The sequence below is a fragment of the Leptonychotes weddellii genome, chromosome 4 (genome assembly GCF_054177405.1).
Source record: "Leptonychotes weddellii isolate Sample4059 chromosome 4, ASM5417740v2, whole genome shotgun sequence".
Lineage (NCBI taxonomy): Eukaryota > Metazoa > Chordata > Mammalia > Carnivora > Phocidae > Leptonychotes > Leptonychotes weddellii.
In genome coordinates this window covers 94,937,442-94,960,660 of record NC_138372.1, presented here as the reverse complement: position 1 = coordinate 94,960,660, position 23,219 = coordinate 94,937,442, and the positions used below count along the sequence as shown (strand labels likewise).

The window sequence follows — 23,219 nt, the reverse complement described above, 5'->3', positions numbered from 1 at the left end:
TCCATTATAGTTTTATTTATTTTTATTTATTTAAATTCAGCTAATTAACGTATAATGTATTATTGGTTTCAGAGGTAGAGGTCAATGATTCATCAGTCCTATATAATACCCAGTGCTCATTATATCACTGCCCTTCTTAATGTCTATCACCCAGTTACTGCATCCCCCCACTCCCCTCCCCTCCAGCAACCCTCAGTTTGTTTCCTATGATTAAGAGTCTCTTATGGTTTATCTCCCTCTCTGATTTTGTCTTATTTTTTCCTCTCTTCACCTCTGATCCTGTTGTGTTTCTTAAATTCCACATATCAGTGAGATCATATGATAATTGTCTTTCTCTGATTGACTTATTTCGCTTAGCATAATACCGTCTAGTTCCATCCATGTCGTTTTTCAAATGGCAAGATTTTGTTTTATTAATTGTGTTTTAGTTTTCCCTTCTTTTAGGTCTTTATGGATTTCATGTTTCTAGTTCTTTTTTCCAAAAGTTGCCATTCATTTCTTTCTTTTTTTTTTTTTAAAAGATTTTATTTATTTCTTTGACAGAGAGCACACAAGCAGGGGGAGCAGCAGAGGGAGGGAGAAGCAGGCTGTCCACTGAGCAGGGAGCCTGTTGTGGGACTCGATCCTGGGACCCTGGGATCATGATCTGAGCTGAAGGCAGACACAACCAGCTGAGCCACCCAGGCGCTCTTGCCATTCATTTCTATATAATAAAGGGAAGAACAATTTTGGCTGGAGATAGATATTGTGTTACTATAGCATATAAAATTATTTGTTTTGTTTTTTAGTTTTTATTTTATTTTAATTTTTTAAAGATTTTGTTTATTTATTTGAGAGAGAAAGAACACAGAGGAAGAGTGAGAGGGAGAAGCAGACTCCCCACTGAGCGGAGAGCGCAATGTCGGGCTTGATCCCGGGACCCTGAGATTGTGACCTGGCCAAAGGCAGATGCTCAGCTGACTTGAGCCATCCAGGCGCCCCAAATTATTTGTTTTTAAACAATGACTTTCCCTCAGTGTGCATGTGTGCACACACGTGCATGTGTATGTGTACAAAAATGAGACCCAAGAATATAGCCTAGCCTCTTGCTTGCCAACACTACTTTCCACTCCCACCTTCCTTCCTTGCACAAGGTTTTCTCCAGGCTGCCTTTGAATTTAAGAATAACATTCATTGATGGGGGTTGAGGTATTTTGGACTTGAAAAAAATCCATCCCCTACTTGGCCTATTCTTTTATAAACAAGGAGATGGGAGGGCATCAATAGGATACTTATTTATCTTTGCCTCCAGTGTCTCTCCTGTCCCTCTTCACCACATACAAGAAAACATACCAGACTGTTTTTCACATCATTTTTCAGGGCGTATCCTTGATCTGAAGACTGGAACAGTGAAAAAAGAAGGTCAGCAGTCTTCCATGAGAATGTGTATGGGCTCAAGGAGATCATTTATTTGCCGTATGAGGTGAGAGTCAGGCTGAGGACTGTGATTTGACATAAGAAAAATTAAGAGCAGGGGCTTTGATTTCTGGTTAGGTCAGTTAAACTTTTAAATCTGAGCTCTAGTTGGATTAAATTTCACTCTCAAGACTCATATGGATTATAACAATAAAATGTTTGATAAGGGAACTAAAATTTAATGAATTCCTCCTATGCCAGATACTATGATAAGAGACTTATTGTTGTCATCTCATTTCCCACATCTGTTCTTTGGGGTTGAATTCATGGTTACTATTCTGTTTAAAAAAAAAAAAAAAAAAGACTCAAAATTAACTCCCCAGGATTACATAGATAATGTCTGGTATAGGATTTGATTTTAATCCAGAGTAGTTGGATTCCAAAATCTATAGTATTTTCCCAGTACATCACATGACAACATCCATGCACTAGACCATATCTTCATTTTTCTTTTTTTCATAGAGTATTGATACTTTCTTATATCTTTTGGTTAGTATTTAGTGTTTATAATTATAAATTATACTTTTTTAGTATTCTGAAGAAAGTATGGTGGTACATTCTACATAGGTAGAAAAGATACCTCTTAAAGTCACAAAATAAGTTCAGGTTGTACAGTGGAAATTGCCTACATTGTACTGAGAGGATGCTTATTAGAAATGATGAGTAGGATATTAAGAAAGGTATCCTGAGAGAGTTACAGAATTGAGTATTATATTGCTTACTGGTTTAGAGTAACTTCTGAACCTAGACTGCTAGGTTTGCCGCTTATTATCTTCTGAGACCTTGAGCAGATTACATGACTATTTTGTGTTGTGATTTCATCTAATATTGGGAATTATTATTAACCTCATAAAGTTGTTATAAGCATGAGATAATAAATATGTGTAAAGATGCTTGGAATAATGCCTGGCACATATGAAACTCTAGGTAAAGTTTTATCCATTATTTTAAAGAAATGAGATAAGGTAGATAGGGTGGGAGAGAATGTCCCAATATGTGGACACGGCCTATGTACACGGCAATAGCAAGATAAATAATAAAGAAATGTGGCAAATAGATTGGGTTGTGGTATAGAACCGGAGTCTGCAAAACACAACTCTTTATTTGTACATAAAGCCTCATAGGAACATAGCCATGTGCATTTGTTTTTATGTATTGTCTATGGCTGTTTTCATGCTCTGATGGCTAGTTGCAACAGATTGTATGACCCACAAAAGCTGAAATATTTAGCATCTGGTCCTTTACACAAAAAGTATACTGACCCCAATATAGAGGTCAGTATATATAGTATTTGAAGAGTATGTGGAACATTTTGAACTTCAAATTCTGGGCAGTTACAAGTTTCAGAAATATCAAGCCTGACTTCCTTATCCTTCTGTGTCTAGTTGTATCCAGAGCCCTTTTTGCTGGCTGTTAATGGATGGAAAGTTCTTTAATAGCACAGCTTAATTGCTTTTAATCTCTCCGTTCTTTGAAACAGGTGTGGTAATAGTTCGGTGGACCCAGTCTCCATGAATAGATTGAGCTTTGTGAGGAACAGATGCCGGTGAGATCCTAAACAATGAAAAACCAAAGGGATGGCCAAGTACCTGTAAAGATCATCACTTTTTCAGCTATTTTAATGTAGTACTCCTTCAGCAGCCCTCACCTTCATCCTTCACTTCCCAGTTACTTTTTCTTGGCAATGTTTTCCTGAACTTTTACAGCTTCTTTTGCTCATCTTGTTTAAAGAAGTTGCCCTACCACTTTACCAACTTTCTTCCTGCTGCAGTACCTTTCTGTTTCTTTACTTTGGCAAGGGTCAGAAATATGGTGGTCACTTTTGGGTGGGAGAGGTCAAAAAGTGACCAGTTTTCTAAACATCCAAGAGCTTAAAGTTAAAGGTACTAAGCCAGCATTGCCTTTTAAATGTTACTGGGTAGGGTTTTCTCCTCACACATGTACTTCTTCTAGGAATGGACTTGGCTCTGTGAAGGATGGGGAACCTCACTTTGTGGTCGTCCACTGCACAGGCTACATCAAGGCCTGGCCCCCAGCAGGTAGGAAAGTTTTATTTCTCCCATGGTGCAGCAGGTTTGTCACAGAGTCTGAGAAAGTTAGCTAACATTTGTCATGTACCTGGTATGTGAAATGTACCATGGTATCAACTATAAGAAAATAGGAAAGAAAAAGCAGGCTCTTGCCCCTCCTTTATAGTCCAGTTAGGGAGATGGATTACTCAGACTTGAAAATGATTCAGTGTTGGCTGTGTCACAGAATGCAATTTTTGAACATGCAGATTCATAATAATATATACTGAATACCTATTTTCTAAGTATTTGTGTGCAAAGAAACATTTGGCATTGAGTGCAGTTAATTTGGGAAAGCTTTTTAGTAGGAGCATGACTTTGAGGAAGAAGAAGGAAATGACTTAATTGTAGTAACTTATAAGTGGGATATTCTCTTTAAAGGCTTTAAATCAAGATGTGAGCACATTAGCTTTACTAGAACTTGAAGTCAAACAGAAAATGTGAGAAGGATGGTTGGGGTGCAGAGGATCAGCCTTTTAAACTGGTTTGTCAGAATTTCCAGATCTTAGCAACTTTATTACTTCCCTGCTGGATGGGTGTAATTGGGAAGTGGGATTGTAGGGAGAGGGAAACTAAGAGAAAAGGGAGACAAGGTGATATATTTGGAGAAGAGATTAAACTTTGTATTCGGAAAAACCTGGGTTTGATTCTGGCATTGTTACTTACTAATGGTATAACTTAGGGTAAGACACTTGACCTTTATAAAAAGAACCCCTCAGTGTTCTCATCTATAATTTGGAGATAATATACCCCATGTAGAATTATTTTGAGGATTAGAGTTAATGTAAGAAAAGCACTTAGCCCAGTGCCTGGCATATAGTATGCACTCAATAAATGGTAGTTAAGTGTAATTCAGAAAAATTCTAAGTGTAGTGACATTTGAGCTTTTTAGTTTATATACTGAATAAACCCTACATATGCCATATATGGTCTTTTATACTTCTATATTGCTCTCAAATAATATTTTTCTTGGTAAAAAGACGATATATATGCAAAGACTAGAGAGAAAATGCAACCTTCTTCCCTTTTCCACATAAAACATTGAAACTTTGGCTTCTCTCTTTCCAAAGGACATAAGTAACTATTGATGTTGGTTTAATTTCATTTTTGGTTGTTTGCTTATTTTAAAACCACAAGTTGGGCAAGACCTCTGTTCTCTGCCTATGGTATAGTCATAGAATAAATGACTGTCTTCATATGTTTGGTTTGACCGTCATAGTTTTTTAGAATACTTTGAGCGGGACTTGTACTCTGTAGTTTATTACAATTAATATGGGTAAAACATATGAATTAATATATGTAAAAATGCTTAAAACAGTATCTGGCATATATGGTAAATTCTGTGCAGTTGTTTATTCTTATTTAGCACTCTATTGTTTTAAAACTAGTCTCTTCGTACCTACATGTATTTTAAATCTTTTTCGATTTGAATTGAAGGTAATTGAGTTTGAGATCCCTCTTAAACCTTTTAACTTCACCTTCCTGAAGGTGTCTCCCTTCCAGATGATGATCCAGAGGCTGGCCAGGGGAGCAAATTTTGCCTAGTGGCCATTGGCAGACTGCAGGCAAGTATGAATTTTCCACATCTGTATTATCTGTTTTCTTTTCTTTCCTTTTTCCTTTCTTTTTTTTAGTCTTCTTTGTACATTTACTTTTTTAAATTTAAATTCCAGTGTAGTTAACATATGATGTCATATTGATTTAATAGCATACTAGTTATATGAGGTGTCCAGTGTAGTGATTTAGCAATTCTTTTTTTTTTTTTTTTAAGAGAGGAAAAGAGGTGGGGGGGATGGGTAGAGGGAGAGAGAGAATCTTAAGCATACTGTACACCCAGCATGGAACCCAATTCGGGGCTTGATCTCATGACCCTAGATGATGACCTGAGCTGAAATCAAGAGACGCTTAACCAACTGAGCCATCCAGGTGCCCATTGATTCAACACGGGTATACCTTATTCAGTGCTCATCATAAGTGTACTCTTGGGTGGGAGGATGAGTTAAATAGGTGATGGGTATTAAGGAGGGCACTTGTGATGAGCACCAGGTGTCAATAAATTCAGCACCTGAAACTAATATACTGTATGTTAACTAACTGGAATTCAAATAAAAACTTGCAAAGGAAAAAATGTACTCAATCCCCTTCGCCTATTTCACCTATCCCCAGACCCACCTCCCCTCTAGTAACTATCAGTTTGTTCTGTGTAGTTAAGAGTCTGGTTTTTGTGTTTGTCTTTTTTATCTTTGTTTTGTTTCTTGAAGTCCACATATATGTGAAATGGTATTTATCTTTCTCTGACTGACTTCTTTCACTTAGAATTATACTCTCCAGATCCATCCATGTTGCAAATGGCAAGATTTTATTCCTTCTTGTGTTTCTTTCTTATATTTCTTAAATATTCTCTGAGTAATATTCCATTGTGTGTGTGTATATATATATATACACACACACACATCTTTATCCATTCATCTTGATGGACACTTGGGCTGCTTCCATAATTTGACTGTCGTAAATAATGCTGCAGTAAACAGTGTATGTATCTTTTTGAATTAGCGTTTTTGTTTTTTTCTTCTGGTAAATACCCAGTAGTGGCATTACTGGATCATATGGTAGGTCTCTTTTTAATTTTTTGAGGAACTTCCATACTGTTTCTGCAGTGGCTGCATCAGTTTGCATTCCCACCAACAGTGGATGAGAGTTCCTTTTTCTCCACACCCTGGCCAACACTTGTTTCTTGTGTTTTTTTAGTTTCTGTTTTTTTTTTTTTTTTTTTTTTAGTATTTTATTTATTTTTTTGAGATCGTGAGCAAGAGAGAGAATATGAGCAGGGGCAGAGTGGAGGGAGAAGCAGACTCCCCTGCTGAGCAGGGAGCCTGATGTGGGACTTGATCCCAGGACCCTGGGATCCTGACCTGAGCTGAAGGCAGGTGCTTAACCGACTGAGCCACCCAGGTGCCCCACCTTTCTCTTTATTTTTTGCGTACCTATTACTGGTTTAATTTGTGGTTATCATTAGGTTTGTGTATAACACCTTTTGCATATAGCAGTTTATATTAAGTTGATGGTTACTTATGTTTGAACTCATTCTTTATTCCTCTCCCCTCCAAGTTTTAGGTATATTGGTGTCATACTTTACACCCTTTTATTTTGTGAATACCTTGACTGATTTTTATAAACATACTTAATTTTACTGGTTTTATGTTTCCTACTTTTCTTACTCCTACTTTTGGTTTCAAAGAGTGCCCTATAACATTTCTTAGAGGGCTGGTTTAGTGGTCATGAATTTCTGTAACTCTTGCTTGTCTGGTAAACTTTATCTGTCCTTCTGTTGTGAATAATAGGCTTGCTGGATAGAGCATGCTTGGCTGCAGGTTTTTCTCTTTTAGCACTTTGAATATATCATGCTATTCCCTCTGCCCTGCAAAGTTTCTTCTGAAAAATCTACTGATTACCTTATGGTTTTCCCTTGTATGTAACTATTTCTTTTTTCTTTCTGCTTTTAAAATTCTCTTTTTATCTCTACTTTTTACCAGTTTAGTTACTGTATGTCTTGGTGTGGACCTCCCTAGGTTGATTTTGTTGGGGACTCTCTGCGCCTTCTGGATCTGGATTTCTATTTCCTTCCCCAGATTTGGGAAGTTGTCAGCTATCATTTATTCAAATAAATTTTCTGCCCCCCCCCTTCTTCTCTCTTCTTCTGGGATCCCTATAATGTGAATGTTCTTATGCTTTCTGGTGTCACTGAGTTCCCTAAGTCTGTTTTCATTTTTATATTTTTCCTTCCCTCCCTCACTCTCAAGCAGGCTTGATTGCTTCCCATTATTCTGTCCTCCAGCTTGCTGATCTGTTCTTCTGCTTCCTCTAGTCTACGATTCCATCTAGTGTATTTTTAATTTTAGTTAATGAGCTTTTCATCTCTGATTGGTTCTTTTATGTTTTCCTGTCTTGGTTAAGTGTCTCACTGAGGTGGACACAAGTCCACTGTACTTTAAAATCTCCATCGGGCATATTACTTCTCTCTGTTCTGTTTAGGTCTCTTGCTTTGATTTGTCCTGTTGTTTCATTTGGAACATATTCCTCTGTGTCCTCATTTTGTCTAACTCTTTGTTTCTTTGTGTTAGGAAATTCAGGTACATCTCCTGCTCTTGAAAGTAGTGGCCTGCAGTGCAACATCCCCTCTTCACCAGAATCTGGTGCTTCAGGGGTGTCTCCTATATGTGTGGCATGTGCCCTGCTGTTGTGGCTGAGCACCTTTTGCCTTTAGTCCAGTCATTTGCAGTGGTTCTCTTTGTCTATTGTGGGCAGTGTTTGGTCTTTGTATTGTTAGTGGACCAGTCTTGGGCTACCATGGGCTTAAGTTGAGTCAGACCAGGCATTTTCCAGATATAGTAGCACTGAACTGTAGGAGAATGCAGGGGTGGGGTCATGGTGTTAGCAATGTTTGCAGGGGTCTGCTATGGAAGGAGACGTGGAGTTGCAGCCTGGCTGGAGGGGGTGTGCCCACAGGTGTATGCATGGGTGGGACATTCTGTTAGCAAGTAAAGTAGTGAGTGTTGGTATCACACTGGTTCCTGCAGGTGTCCATGTGTTTGTGCCAAGGGGGTGCTGGCAGGGGAGGGAAATGACACTAGCCAGCTCCTTCAGTACTGGAGAATTCTTCCAGTGATCCCTGCCCCTCCAGCACATGCTCTGAAATTAGTAAACAAATCTCCCTCCTGTATACCCCAGGTGTTTTTCAGAGTGCTGCTTCTATGCTGTATCTCCATGGGGCTGTTTGTTGTGCTCTCTCTTTAAGGGTGGGGACTTAGTTTCCTCTTGCCCTCCCAGCTTTCCCATGAGCCTGCTAATCTTTAGTGTTCCAGATTTTAATCCCTGCTATTGGTAAGAATTCTTGAAATTCGGCCCCTCTGGTTTCAAAGCCAGATGTTACTGGAATTTGTCTTCCCCATGGGGCTCCCTGGTGTGAGAGTCCGTTTCGCTCCCTTCTCTGTGCCCACGGAGTCCTTCCCTCCTGCGGACAGTCCACGGGTCCTTTTAGTGGATCCCTTTAGCTCCTGACTGCATCTCTACTCTTCCTACTCTCTTCAGTGTGGCCTCTTCTCTACATTTAGCTGGGGAGAGTTTGTTCTGCCAGTCTTTGGGTCCTTTTATGGATTATTTACACTGATGTGGCTGTTACCTAGTTGTATCTATGGGATGAGGTCAGCTTAGGGTCCTCCTACTCCACCATCTTCCATCTTCCCTGGAAGTCCCATATCATCCCTTTTCAATGAGAAGAACTTTCCTTCAGAACTTATTCATGTTATTTTTCTTTTACTCTCTAAATATAAATGAATATTGTGAAACTCCAGATTTTGGGAAGAACATGGCATTCATAGTTTGCTTCTCTTTTGGATAGCAGAAGCTGAAAAGGATGAGAGAGGGAGGGAGATCTTTCCCCCTTATCTTTCATACTGTGAACTTCACAGTGCTGAATTTTCTAATTCTAACTAATTTCTCCTGCTTCTATACAGGAGAAGAGAGATCTTTTTTTTTTTTTTAAGATTTTATTTATTTGTCAGAGCACAAGCAGGGGGAGCAGCAGGCAGAGGAAGAAGCAGGCTCTCCACCGAGCAAGGAGCCCGATGCGGGGCTCGATCCCAGGACTCTAGGTTCATGACCTGAGCTGAAGGCAGATGCTTAACCGACTGAGCCACCCAGGCATCCCAGGAGAAGAGAGATCTTTTCATTTTATCATTACATGACTAGAAAAGTGGAATTATTTTTATTCTTCTCATAAAATTAGATAAATTTCTTGGCTACTGGGGACTAATTTTGCAATCTCAGTAATGAACACAGCCTAGCTAAATGAAAGTAGATGAGTTTTGGGTTGAATGAATTTTTATCTTTCTTCACAAAGTTGGTAAAGGGTACATATATAGGAGTGGAACTAGCCCTTTTGCCCTCTCTGATTGTGATTGTCATTTTTTCCTTTCTGGATGAGATGTGGAAGCTCAGAAATTCCTAAAATTGGGAGCCTCATGCCTATGTATAGGACCATAAGGAGATGGGAAATACCTCTATAAAGAATGGTGTCGGGCGCCTGGGTGGCTCAGTTGGTTAAGCGACTGCCTTCGGCTCAGGTCATGATCCTGGAGTCCCGCATCGGGCTCCCTGCTCGGCAGGGAGCCTGCTTCTCCCTCTGACCCTCCCCCCTCTCATGTGCTCTCTGTCTCTCTCATTCTCTCTGTCTCAAATAAATAAATGAAATCTTTAAAAAAAAACAAAAGAATGGTGTCGTTTTATCTTGTTTTTCTCTTTACTTTCAGGTAACTAGTTCTCCCAACTGTACAGACATGAGTAATGTTTGTCAACCAACAGAGTTCATCTCTCGGCACAACATTGAGGGAATCTTCACTTTTGTGGATCACCGCTGTGTGGCTACTGTTGGCTACCAACCACAGGTGAAGAGCTGGAGCTTAAGCCTGTTTTCCCTTGGTTTGTTCAGATTATTCAATCATGTATTCCAGAATAGCCAAAACATTTCAGGCCCAGATCAGAAAAAGAGATGATCCTATTCTCTCTGTAGTTAAATTTATTCTCAGGTTGCTACCAATGTTATTTATCCAGTCTAGAAAAATATGGCTGCTATTACGTGGGAGCAGCGGGCATAAATATGTATTTATTTTTTGTTATTGATATTAATACAGATAATGCAAAATTGTTCATTTTAATTAGTTATAATGGTATGACCATCATTAGATAATTTTTGTAATCACTTAGGTTAGATACTTAGTAACCTACAAAATATGCAAGTTTGGCACTGGTTATTATGATTTTATTGAGATTTCTCATTCAGCAGAGCAGGTAGCTATACCAGAGTTGAGAAATAAATCATTATACAAACCTTCAAAACTGTAGCCAGGAGAGACTTCTGGCTATGGCTCTGTGAAGAAGTTGGCAAAAAAGAGGTCTTGAAAAAGAACAAAGTTGGAGGATTTACACTACCTGATTCAACACCTGTTACAAAGCTGTTGTCATCAAGGTAGTGTGATATCAGTATAAGGATAGATATATAGATCAATAGATCAGAATAGAGTCTCTTTTCACATTTATGGTCAACTGATTTTCAACAAATATGTCAAGACAGTTCAGTGGGGAAAAGATTCTTTCCAACAAATGGTGATGGAAAAGTTGGATATACCCCACACACAAAAGGACGTAGACTCTTACCCCATACCATAGACCAGAGATCAACTCAAAAACATAAATGCACAAGAGCTAAAGTTACAGAACTTCTAGAAGAACATAGGAGATTATCTTTGTGATCTTGAGTTAGACAAAGATTTTTTCTGTGACACCAGAAGCATGGCTCACAAAAGAAAAAAAACTCGTAAGTTGGATTTCATCAGAATTAAAATTACCCTCTTAACAGGACATCATTAAAGTGAAAAGACCATCCACAAACTGGGAGAAAATATTGCAAATCATATATTTGAAAAAGGATTTTATCCAGAATATACAAAAGAACTCTTGTAACTGATTAAGATAAGCACAAAGTAAAAAAAAAGGGCGGGGGGCACAAGATCTGAATAGACATTTCATGAAAGAAGAAACATGAATGGCATATAAAAAGATGCTCATCATCATTAGTCAGTAGAAAGTGCAAATTAAAACCACAATGAGATACCATTATATGCGCACTAGAATGTGCACAGTGAGATACCACTATATGTCCACTATAATCAAAAAGTGTTACAATAATGGGGAGAAATTGCAACTGTTATACATTGTTGGCAGACCTATAAGATGGTATAGCCACTTCGGAAAAACATTTTGGAAAAATGGAAAAATAGTTTTGTAAGAAGTTAAATGTATACTTAACCCTACAACCTAGCAGTTCCACTCCTAAGCATTTACTCAAGAGAAATGAAACCTATGTTAACATAAAGATTTATATATCAGTGTTCATAGTTGTATTATTCACAGTAACCCCAAAGTGGAAAAACTGGCAGTGTCCATTGACTAGTGAATGGATACACAGCTGTGAAATATCCATGTTAGAATACTGCTGAGTAATAAAAAGGAATATACTACTGATATGTGCAACAACACAGATGAGCTCCAAAAATCTTAAGTTACATGTAAGAAGTCAGACCCAGTAGACCACATATTATATGATTCCATTTGTGTGACATTTCTAGAAAGACAGCACTAAAGCAGAGAGCAGGTCACTGGTTGGCTAGGAGGTTGGGAGCACGTATTGGCTACAAACAGGCAAAAGGGAACTTTGGGAGCAGTGGACATGTTGTGAAACTGGATTTGTGGTAATAATGGTGGTTGCACAACTGTATAAATATGTAAGAGGCCATCAAATTGTAGATTTAGAGTGAGTGAATTATATGTGTACATTAGACCTCAAATCTATAAAAATGCAGCTAAAAGGGGCGCCTGGGTGGCTCAGTTGTTAAGCGTCTGCCTTTGGCTCAGGTCATGGTCCTAGAGTCCTGGGATCAAGCCCCGCATTGGGCCCCCTGCTCCATGGGAAGCCTGCTTCTCCCTCTCCCACTCCCTCTGCTTGTATTCCCTCTCTTGCTGTGTCTCTCTCTGTCGAAATAAATAAACAAAATCTTAAAAAAAAAAAAATGCAGCTAAAATAAATATATAATGTTCTGAAAGACAAAAATGTTTTAGAGGCCATTTGCTTAGCAGGTTCCATATTCTTTTGTTTTTTTTTTTTCCCCTCCACACTTACTATAGCCTTCAGCTAAAGACAGGAGAAATAAAATCCAAGTCATTTGCTGATAGGCCAGGAAAGTTAGATGATCATAGAAGTGTCCATCTTACTCTTCTTTTTTCACTTTTAGGAACTCTTAGGAAAGAATATTGTAGAATTCTGTCATCCTGAAGACCAGCAGCTTCTAAGAGATAGCTTCCAACAGGTAACTTTTTCCCCTGGTTTGGATCTGAATAATATTTTTATCTAATATTGTCATATTAATTCCTCAAACATTTATTGACCACTGATTAAGTACTGTGACAGGCATCATAATCTTATGTTCTTTAGTACAAAACCTGTATTTTTAAGGAACAGAAAAGCATCAGTGTTTTGAAACTATGGATAATGTCCAAGGTATTTTGGCTTTGGCTACTCACTGTCCTGTATCCAGCTAGCTGTATCCAAGAGACTCTTTACTTAAAATATTCTAGGCCTCACTGAACTGTGGGTGGTGATAGAAGTATTCATTTCACGGTTCTTTTATAGATCAGTAAGAGTTAACTCTTCACAAATAAGATTTTTTATTTGTCACCATTAAATGTCTGAATTTTAAACAGATTCTTGGACTGATAGCTCATATTCATCAGCTCATTCAACTTTAGTACCAGTCTTATCCCCAGTGGCTTTTCCAGAACTAATACTTTCACTGTGAAGCTCCATGAGCTTTTCCAGTTCAAACTTGGGCTTCTTCAGCATTTTTATTTTTGTTACAAAGACATCATGGAATGGACAGATTGGCAAGCTTTCTCTATGTCTTTTCTGATGCTGTCTGGAATCAACTTATTGACCACTTCTTTCAAGGCATTTGTCTGCACCTCTCAGGTCATGATTTCCATTATCATTTTCCAAATTTGGCAGACCTGTTGGTACTGAGCATAGGTCTTCTGAATCTGTTGCATTTTTTAGTAAAACCAACACAAAATAGGGGCGTCTGGGTGGCTCATTCGATTAAGCGTCCGATTGATTTCAGCTCAGGTCATGATCTCAGGGTTGTGAGATCGAGGCCCGAGTTGGGCTCCTCGCTCAGCCGGGAGTCAGCTTGAGATTCTCTCTCTCCCTCTGCCCCTCCCCCCCCACCCATCTGTGCACACACACAACGCACGCAGTCTCTTGGTCTCTCAAATAAATAAATAAATCTTTTAAAAAAATTCTGTTAAAACCAACACAAAATAGACAAAGCAAATAACCATTGGTAGTCTTAACATCAACATGAGATTCAAAAAAAAAAAAACAAACCATGAGCTTCAATTGTGGTTTGCCATTTTTTGACCATGGAGCAAATTTTGTCATGGCTAAGATCCATGCCATGGAAATTAGGCATTTTTGCCCTGAACATCCTCAGTAATTAGCTTGAATTTTCTTTTTTTTTTTTTTAAGATTTTATTTATTTATCTGACAGAAAGAGATACAGGGAGAGAGGGAACACAAGCAGGGGGAGTAGGAGAGGGAAAAGCAGGCTTCCAGCTGAGCAGGGAGCCCGACACGGGGCTCGATCCCAGGACACTGGGATCATAACCCGAGCCGAAGGCAGACGCTTAACCGACTAAGCCACCCAGGCGCCCCTAGCTTGAATTTTCTAAGTGCAACTTCATCATTCTGCAGATCAGTACGGCTCACTTCAAAAACACGATCCTGAGGCCATCAGATGTGATTTTGGTTCATTGAGTTCTCATGACTAGTGTTCTTCCAAAAAAAAAAAATTTTTTTTTTAAAGATTTTATTTATTTATTTGAGAGAGAGAATGAGAGAGAGAGAGCATGAGAGGGGGGAGAGTCAGAGGGAGAAGCAGACTCCCTGCCGAGCAGGGAGCCCGATGTGGGACTCGATTCTGGGACTCCAGGATCATGACCTGAGCCGAAGGCAGTCGCTTAACCAACTGAGCCACCCAGGCGCCCCCCAAATTTTCTTATATTGAACATAGCTGGCGCCTTCACATCGTACCTGTTTTTCTTAGAAAATGGATCAACCACTTTCTTCTTGGTTTCCTTTTTGGTGCCTTTTGTTAGGTGGTTGTTCTTACCATCCTCCATGGCACTGCTCAGGAAGCCAAAAAGCAAGAGTTAACTTAATTGTAAGCTCTTTTTTTTTTTTTAAATCTCCTAAGAAACTCAAAAATTAGTCAACTTAAGTACAAGAAAGCAAATCTTGGAGAGGAAATCACTGAAGACAGAAATGAAAAGAAATCAAATATGAACAAAAACCATTTCCACCATTGGCATAATCATACTTCCACTCATGCTCCTTGTACAGTGTAAGAAGACCATGGTACATATATATATATACTTACCCCTCCAGGAGGCTGACACAAGCCGCCTGCTCTCAGAGGCAGAAACATTCCAGCGCACACAATCCCACATGATACTTTGCCCCTGTAACTCAAGCTGACTTTAGGCACCTAAGTATTCCCCCTGAGGGAGTGCACCGTTCCTGGAGATACTGTAATACCAGGTTGATGCATGGAGTGGACGGAACAATCTCCCATTCCATTTCCCTGCTCCAAAAATCCATTTAATATATTGTCCTTGGATAGAGGACATATCAGATATTAAACTGATATGAACAGATACTACACTTGATCTTAGCCAAAAGGCCGAGAATAAACTAACTCTCTGTTATTTTCAGGCACCAGATTCTGAAAATACCTGGTGAATTTAATTTCAGTAGAGGTTTGGCTTTAGGAAGCAGTTCTTTATATTAGACTGATTTCCCTCTTTGAGCTTCAGTAGTGTTCTTACACAATAGGTATAATAACAGTACTTAAATTCACAGGGTTATTGGGAAGATTAAGATAATGCATTTAAAGCACAAAGCCTAATTTCTAGAGAAAATCAGATGATGACAGTAAAATGTCTCTCTGTCTCCTGAGTCCTCAGCATTCCCAGTTCCATGCACTCAGCACTCAGCTGCAGCTCACAGAAGAATCACATTTTGTATATGTTAGGCTCAGGAAAACCATTCAGAAAAACTATTCTGACTTTTGTTGAATCCTTTCAGAACTAAGAACATGAAACTTCAGCAGTGGGAGGAGATATTGTACAGTGTATTTTTCATTCTTGAAATTCCTAATTCTGAGAACTTTTGGCCACAGAGTATCATTTTATCACTTCTGGAAAATGTTTATTCCAAACAGCTTTAATGACTCCTGTATACTCTACATAATCTCAAGGTTATTATTCTGACATTAGTTGCTGCTGTGGTTCTAGGGTACTTAGGTAAAGGTGCTTTTTAATGTGCGGTCTCCAGCTGCTTACTTAGCTGCTGATTTCCTGATTTTGATATTTCTTAAGTCTAGTTGGATTTATATTTCTTTTTCAGTAATAAATTTAGTTATTTCCAGCAAAGCTTGTTTTCCTTTTTGTCTCCTCCATTTTGGTTACTACAGTGCTGTGTTTCACACTTGACTTGTGAAAGGTGTGTGTGTGTGTGTTTATAAATGTGTGTGTATATATATATAAAATGTGCCATTTTATTATTACTAAGTGAAGTATGTCCCATTTTCTGCTGTAATTATTTCTCAGTCAGCTTTAATGTCAGCAGTTATTTCCACACAGTTATTTCCACACTTAAACACAAATGTTACTACTTTTTCTTAAAAAAAATATATAAAGTGTAGGTATTTTGAAGCACTGGGCTTATACTTCATATATATGTATATATGTATATATATATATTCCAATGAAGTATAATATGTATATATATATATACATGTATATATAATAATACATATATGTATATGTATATATAATATATATGTATAATATATGTGTATAATATGTATAATATGTATATATATATATACACCTTAGTAAGCAGGGTTCAAATCCAGTACTTAGTTATGTACAAATTTAATTACATTCATTCTGTATATATTACACAGTGAGCACATGTAAGAATTAAAGGCTGTTTAGTGTTGTTTAAATGCAGATGTTCATATCATTTCTTTTTTATCATGTTAAATAAATGTTAATGTGTTTTTTTTGTTGTTAAGATTTTATTTATTTATTTGACAGAGAGAGCGAGAGAGCACAAGCAGGAGGAACAGTAGAGGGAGAGGGAGAAGCAGGCTCCTCACCAAGCCGGAAGCCTGATGCAGGGCTCGATCCCAGGACCCTGGGATCATGACCTGAGCTGAAGGCAGATGCTTAACCATTTGAGCCACCCAGGCACCCCAGATTTGATGTTCTTTAAAAAATATAGAAAAGCACATAGCCCAGTGCTTGACATATAGTAACTACAAAATAAATGTTAGCTTCTAATCTTATTTTTTTATTGTTAGGGAGAGAGGGTCAAAAGATTTTCTATTTCATAAAGCTAGGAACTAAAATAATCTAAAATCACTTTATTTTTTTAATCTTTTTTTTTTTTAAGATTTTATTTATTTATTTGACAGAGAGACACAGTGAGAGAGGGAACACAAGCAGGGGGAGTGGGAGAGGGAGAAGCAGGCTTCCCGCAGAGCAGGGAGCCCAATGCAGGGCTCGATCCCAGGACCTTGGGATCATGACCTGAGCCGAAGGCAGACGCTTAACAACTGAGCCACTTAGGCGCCCCTAAAATTACTTTATTTTAAAAAAAAAAAGCAAAACAAGACTAAAGCCAACTTAGTTTTATTTATAGAAATCTCCAAGGGTGCTGCGAAAACAAATTCTCGGGTTTGGGGGGAAAACCTAGGATTGAGGAGCAACATGTAAGCTATTTCAGTATCAAACTACAAATTTCTACGATAGACTTATAAAGCTAGATCCACATATCTTTAAGGGATTTTACAAGAGAAGTGGGGAAACAGTCTTTATTTTCCTGGAAAAAATTGTTACTTCTGTTTAACTTTGACTAGAGTGGTCAGTTAGCTGCTTGGGACTCTGGGAAGAAAAATAAATATACCTCCTCATTGTTTAGCACTTAGCTTTCACTCCGTGTGTTTCATCAGTAATGTTGAAAGAGACTGGTACTTCAAGGACAGTAACACACGAATCTTACCTTTGTAGAAATGGGAAATTAAAAAAAAAAAAATTCTAAAGAAAATTTTTTATGGATTTCACTGATAGCATGAAAACTTTTTCAGGTGGTGAAGTTAAAAGGCCAGGTGCTGTCTGTCATGTTCCGGTTCCGGTCTAAGAACCGAGAATGGCTCTGGATGAGAACCAGCTCCTTTACTTTCCAGAACCCTTACTCAGATGAAATTGAGTACATCATCTGTACCAACACCAATGTGAAGTATGTACTGTAAAGGCCTTTTCCAATGTTGGGATTTCTCGTGGGCCACGTCTGCTTAACGTTATCAAGCTGTTTCCTCCTCTTCTAAACACCATTAGTTTGAAGTTCCTCATCTTCCAACTTACTATAGGATTTAGACTAGTTCATCCAGGTAGAATAAGATTTTTAACAAACAGTACTTTAGAGAGTAAGTTTTGAGATGTGAGGGGTGTGTATTTTAATTTTATGCTTCAATGCTTTCTAGAAAGGATATTGTTTTATATACCAGTTTATTGCTGTGTTCTGGTAGGATTTTCCTGTAGAGCAGGTGTCTGCAAACTGTTTTTGTAAAAGGCCAGATAGTAATTATCTTAGCTTTGTGGGGCATATGGTCTCTATTGAATTACCCAACTCTGCTATTGTAGCATGAAAAGAGTCCTAGACAAATGAAATGAACAAAGATGGCTATGTTCCAACACACTTTTATTTACAAGAACAGGCAATGGACTGGATTTGGCCCATGGACCATAGTTTACTTTAGAGCATAGCTACATCCACTCTTGTTAGTTTCTGTTCCTTGATTCCTTTCTGTTTGAGCTTTTCTTTCTCAACTTGGTGAAAACCAGTTTTATTGCGATAGATTGCACATACTATGAAGTACACCCTTTTAAAGTGTACAATTTTTTTAGTATGTCACAGAGTTGTACAACCTAATCTCAGTACATCCTCATTTCCCCTAAAAGGAATTCTGTACTCATTAACAGTCATCCTCCCCATTCCCCAAGCCCTATATGACAACTAATCTATTCTCTGTCTCTATAAATTTGCCTATTCTATACATTTCATATGAATGGAATCATAACAATACATGATTCCTTGTTACTGACCTCTTTTGTTTAGTATAATGTTTTAAGGGTCATCTGTGTTGTAGCATTTATCTATACTTAATTTTTTTTTATTGCCAAATAATATTCCTTCGTACGGGGATACATTTTATTCATTCGTTAGTTGATGGACATTGGGTTATTTCTACTTTTTGACTATTTAGAGCACAGCTATGAACATTTATATACTAGTTTTTATGTGGATATGTTTTTAATATCTTGGGTATATACCTAGGCGTGGAATTGCTGGGTCACATGGTAACTCTGTGTTTAATCTTTTAAGGAACTGCCACACTGTTTTCCAAAGCTTCCGTCCCCTTTTACACTTCCATCAGCAATGTAATGAGGGTTCCAGTTTCTCCACATTCTTACTATCTTTTTTATTATACCCATCCCAGTGGATGTCAGTTGACAGGTTACTTCTTTTTCATTTAATCTATCTATATAGAATTGGCCCTGAGCCTAGCTCTTGAAGATCTGCTTAGAATTGATTATCAAGTATAAATAATACCTGGTGACAACACTGAGTCTGTGTCCTCCTTATTTTAGGGCTTTTAAAGTTTAATTCTTTTCTAATTAGTATAGCAGAGTGGATTGAGTTAGAAATTGTATTTACTTAGGACTCAGGTAAATGGTCATAGTCACTGTAGTTTTCTGGGGTTTCTTTTTGTTTTTGCATCTTTATATTACAGAATAACCACTGTTTTGTGTTGCCATTTTGTTTAAATTTTGAAATTTTAAGTACTTTTAAGAACTTGTTTTTGGAAATAATGGTGTTCCCCATTTTTACATACTGTTTTCCCCACCACAATTTATTTTAATTCTTATATTTTTTTAAATAAACATTTTTTTACAGAAAATTTGGAAAGTATGGAAAACTATAAAGAGAAGGAAAAAAATTTTCACTACCCAAAAAGAGTCTTTGTTAATGTTTGTATATGTACTGTCAGTTTTTTTTACTTATGCTTTTTAAAAGCACAATATATGGATACATACATATATACCAGTTGGGTATTGAATACCTGAAAGGAGTTAGAAACCAAACAGGATAAACCCTCGTGCCACAGGACATAGTTTTTGTTTGTACCTTGTCGCCCATGGTATGAAATATCTGCTGAATTTGAAGTCATACGTTACTTAAAGGATTAGACTTCAAAAGGGAATTTATTAGTTACTGCCTCACCTACAAGTGAATCTTTATAGTTTTATGTACATTGTTAAATCCTTTTTTCCCCCTCTGTCTGCTCTCCATTTTCTCAGGAACTCCAGCCAAGAACCAAGGTCTACACTGTCCAACACAATCCAGAGACCACAGCTAGGTCCCACAGCTAATTTACCCCTGGAGATGGGCTCAGGGCAGTTGGCATCCAGGTGAGAAATGGTAGAAGTATCATAAATGATCAGTGGCCCAGGGCGTGGGCATCTGTAATCCCATTTGTTTGTTTGTTTATTTTAAGCCCTTTCCCCACGTTAAAAAAAATCTTTCTCTCCTCACTGGCCTTTAACATATAGGCAACAGCAACAGCAAACAGAACTGGATGTGGTATCAGCAAGAGATGGACTGGCTGGCTACAATCATTCCCAGGTAAGTGTGTTGTCTTCTTTGAAGAAGACTGATCATTTCCTTAAGAAATGTCCTCCAGTGCCAGTTAGAATGTATGTGTATCTTTATGTGAATGTTAGGGTTATTGAATTGTCATGTTAAATCTTTCATGGTTATTTTTATCATTGTATCCCACACGTTTCTGTTCAGCCTGTGACAACCGCAGGGCCAGAACACAGCAAGCCCCTCGAGAAGACAGATGGTTTGTTTGCCCAGGATAGAGATCCAAGATTTTCAGAAATCTACTCCAACATCAATGCGGGTATGTTTCTTCCTCACTCTCCTTTTAAATTCTCATTCAGATCACTTACTGATGTGCCTGCTGCTGCCCAACATCTTTCCACTTAATCATAATACCTCATGAGTAAATAGGAACTTGCTGAACTAATGTACTACAGCCCCTTGACTGGCCCTCCGCCCACTCCTTTTGGTCCACAGATCAGAGTAAAGGCATCTCCTCCAGCACTGTCCCTGCCACCCAACAGCTATTCTCACAGGGCAACACATTCCCTCCTACCCCCCGGCCGGCAGAGAATTTCAGGTGAGCCCCTTATGTATGTGCTGCTTTACGGGGCAACTGAGGCGTTCAGTTGCTGAATCCAAGTTTTATTCTTCCCTAGCTTTCTCTGGTTATTTCAGACAAAGCAGTAGAACTTGTAGGGCTTAAGATGAGGCAAGCTGCTTTTCTTCCTCCTCTTTCTTTGCACCTGTCCTGTTGCTATGTTATAGGTTCCATCTCTGTGTGTCCTGATTGGTGTGTGACTGTCAGTTTTTCTCATCTTTTCCAGATTCTGTTATCAAGTTTTCCTTAACCCCAGGGAAGTCAAGGGGACCTAGTAATAGCACTAGATTGTCCCGTGATTCCTAGATTTTGAAATGGTAAACCCATCCTTTTAATCTTTTACTGCACTATTTGTTCACTCCTAGAAATAGTGGTCTGGCCCCTCCTGTAACCATTGTCCAGCCATCAGCTTCTGCAGGGCAGATGTTGGCCCAGATTTCCCGCCACTCCAATCCCCCCCAGGGAGCAGCCCCAACTTGGACCCCTAGCACCCGCCCAGGCTTCTCTGCCCAGGTAAAGCTTCTCCTTTGTCTGTCCCCTGTGTACTAGCTTTTCTTTGGTTGGTTGGGCTTTTTTCCATATGTAAAATTACTGTCATCTATCTTAGCTTCTCCCCAACCCCCACCCCCTACCTTCCAGTTTTTCTCTTTGTTGGCAGTAGCTAGATAATTAAAAACATAGATAATCCCCAAATCTCAGAATCCGTGGTTTTCATATACTTTTATTCAGAATTGCTCACACAGAACATGTTAAACAGGTTTGATTTACAGATTTGTTTTGGAGTCAATTCTGAGTTTCCATTTTGTACTAGTAAGCATAGGAATAAAGGAGAAAATTAACTATAATTTACACACAGTGATGTCTATTTATTAAAAAAAGTGTTTAAAAGTCTTATATATATAATAAGTATTATATATATGATAAGCTTAAAGCTAATATTTTTTCATATATTAATATATGCTTATATTGCACAGTAATATCTTCAGTAAAAAAGCCCAAACCAAAAAGCATATTCCAAAATTGTTATATGCAGTATGATCTCAATTGCATAAGAAATCTATAGGAAAATAAAAACTGGAAAAATTCTCACAACTCTCAATGTATAGTTTATTAATCCCATAGTTCTTCGCTCTTTGCACTTTGTCATACCTGCGTAAAAGTAGTGTCAAAGGAGATTGATATTAATTAGAAGAAAGAGTAAGAAATAAGTGATGAGCTTGGCTCAGAAGAATCCAGTGATTGACAGAGGGTTGACTCATAGGAAATGGCATGTGCAATAATGTTCCATTTGTTCTCTATCCCTCTCTCTTTCAGCAGGTGGCTACTCAGGCTACAGCCAAGACTCGTTCTTCCCAGTTTGGTGTGGGCAACTTTCAGACTCCGTCCTCCTTCAGCCCCATGTCCCTTCCTGGTGCTTCTACTGCATCACCTGGTGCTGCTGCCTACCCTAATCTCACCAGTCGTGGATCCAACTTTGGTAAGTTTCAGATGAGAAAGGAGGGTAAACAGGAAAATGACACCACGAAAGAGAAAGGATTTGGCAGTTAAAACAGTTTGCTTGTGTCCTGGGTGCAGTGACAGTCCATTTGGAATTTAAAATGTACCCACATGAGGAAGACTTTAGAACATAAAAAACCAAATAAGGTGGGGCGCCTGGGTGGCTCAGTCGGTTGAGTGTCTGCCTTTGGCTCAGGTCATGGTCCCGGGGTCCTGGGATCAAGCCCTGCGTCGGGCTCCCTGCTCCGTGGGAGGCCTGCTTCTCCCTCTTCCACTCCCCATGCTTGTGTTCCCTCTCTCGCTGTGTCTCTCTCTGTCAAATAAATAAAAAATAAAATCTTAAAAAAAAAAAAACAACTACATAAGGTATTATATATTAAATAATAAGCAAATTTAATCTACATGATCAAAGAACTCTTTGGAAAGGCTACCCAGAGAAGAATTAATTTGGGGCTAGGTTTTGAAAAAGAAGAGGCATTGATTAACAGAAGAGCATAAAGTATTTAAGTGCTAGTTTCTCCTCACCAGTGGAATTAGTGGCTTAAGGTTGGTTGTTCGTCCTTGCTATATTTCTAGCTCCTGAGACTGGACAGACTACAGGACAATTCCAGACACGGACAGCAGAGGGTGTAGGTGTCTGGCCACAGTGGCAGGGCCAGCAACCTCATCATCGGTCGAGTTCTAATGAGCAGCATGTTCAACAGCCATCAGCACAGCAACCTGGCCAGCCTGAGGTCTTCCAGGTGAGAGGGTGAAAAGACTTCAGAAAATCAGAAACTGGAGGAGAGAGGGTCAGGGAGCAGAGACAGAGAAGGTAGTATGCATATGGACTGAGGTGTTTGGGAGTTTGTGGGAGAAGCCACAGTGGGGACGTGTAGGGATAGATGTCGTTAACTGGAACTTATGTGTGATGCACAGCCTTTAACCAGACCATTTTTAGTGATGTGAAGCACCATGTGAAGATGTTAAAGGAAGTCATTCTAGCCCATTCAAGGAGAGCCACATCCCCACTGCACAGTAGCTTGGGTATAAACATACTGATTGTAGCTATAAAGGCCCATTTGCCTAAGTCCTGACAGGACTGCAAGAGCACATGGAGTAATCTTAGGACAAAAGAAGAGCTCATTTAAAACAGGTTGAAAGAAGGCAAAACAGGTTTTGGTGGAAAACAAATAGGGTAAGAGGTACTGCATATGTG

The 23,219-nt window shown here is 38.7% G+C and overlaps 1 protein-coding gene and 1 non-coding gene across 8 annotated transcripts in view; one reads left to right on the top strand and one right to left on the bottom strand.

Moving 5' to 3' along the window:
* Positions 1-23,219, top strand: part of ARNT (aryl hydrocarbon receptor nuclear translocator) — a 74,972-nt gene that overhangs the window by 48,704 nt on the left and 3,049 nt on the right. For 3 of the 7 annotated variants that reach the window (XM_081815914.1, XM_081815911.1, XM_081815915.1), the window contains 14 exons: positions 1,360-1,462; positions 2,936-3,001; positions 3,409-3,494; positions 5,013-5,083; positions 9,827-9,967; positions 12,371-12,445; positions 17,345-17,496; positions 19,620-19,730; positions 19,872-19,944; positions 20,113-20,224; positions 20,401-20,503; positions 20,890-21,037; positions 21,839-22,001; positions 22,598-22,764. In XM_081815914.1, the coding sequence (XP_081672040.1) occupies positions 1,360-1,462; positions 2,936-3,001; positions 3,409-3,494; positions 5,013-5,083; positions 9,827-9,967; positions 12,371-12,445; positions 17,345-17,496; positions 19,620-19,730; positions 19,872-19,944; positions 20,113-20,224; positions 20,401-20,503; positions 20,890-21,037; positions 21,839-22,001; positions 22,598-22,764 (1,571 nt within the window). The remainder of the gene's footprint in view (positions 1-1,359; positions 1,463-2,935; positions 3,002-3,408; positions 3,495-5,012; positions 5,084-9,826; positions 9,968-12,370; positions 12,446-17,344; positions 17,497-19,619; positions 19,731-19,871; positions 19,945-20,112; positions 20,225-20,400; positions 20,504-20,889; positions 21,038-21,838; positions 22,002-22,597; positions 22,765-23,219) is intronic. The other 4 variants (XM_081815916.1, XM_081815912.1, XR_014144144.1 and 1 more) reach the window with 3 other exon arrangements.
* On the bottom strand, positions 14,694-14,884 carry LOC115944881 (U2 spliceosomal RNA). Its single transcript, XR_004079384.1, has one exon. It is a non-coding gene; the product is annotated as a U2 spliceosomal RNA (small nuclear RNA).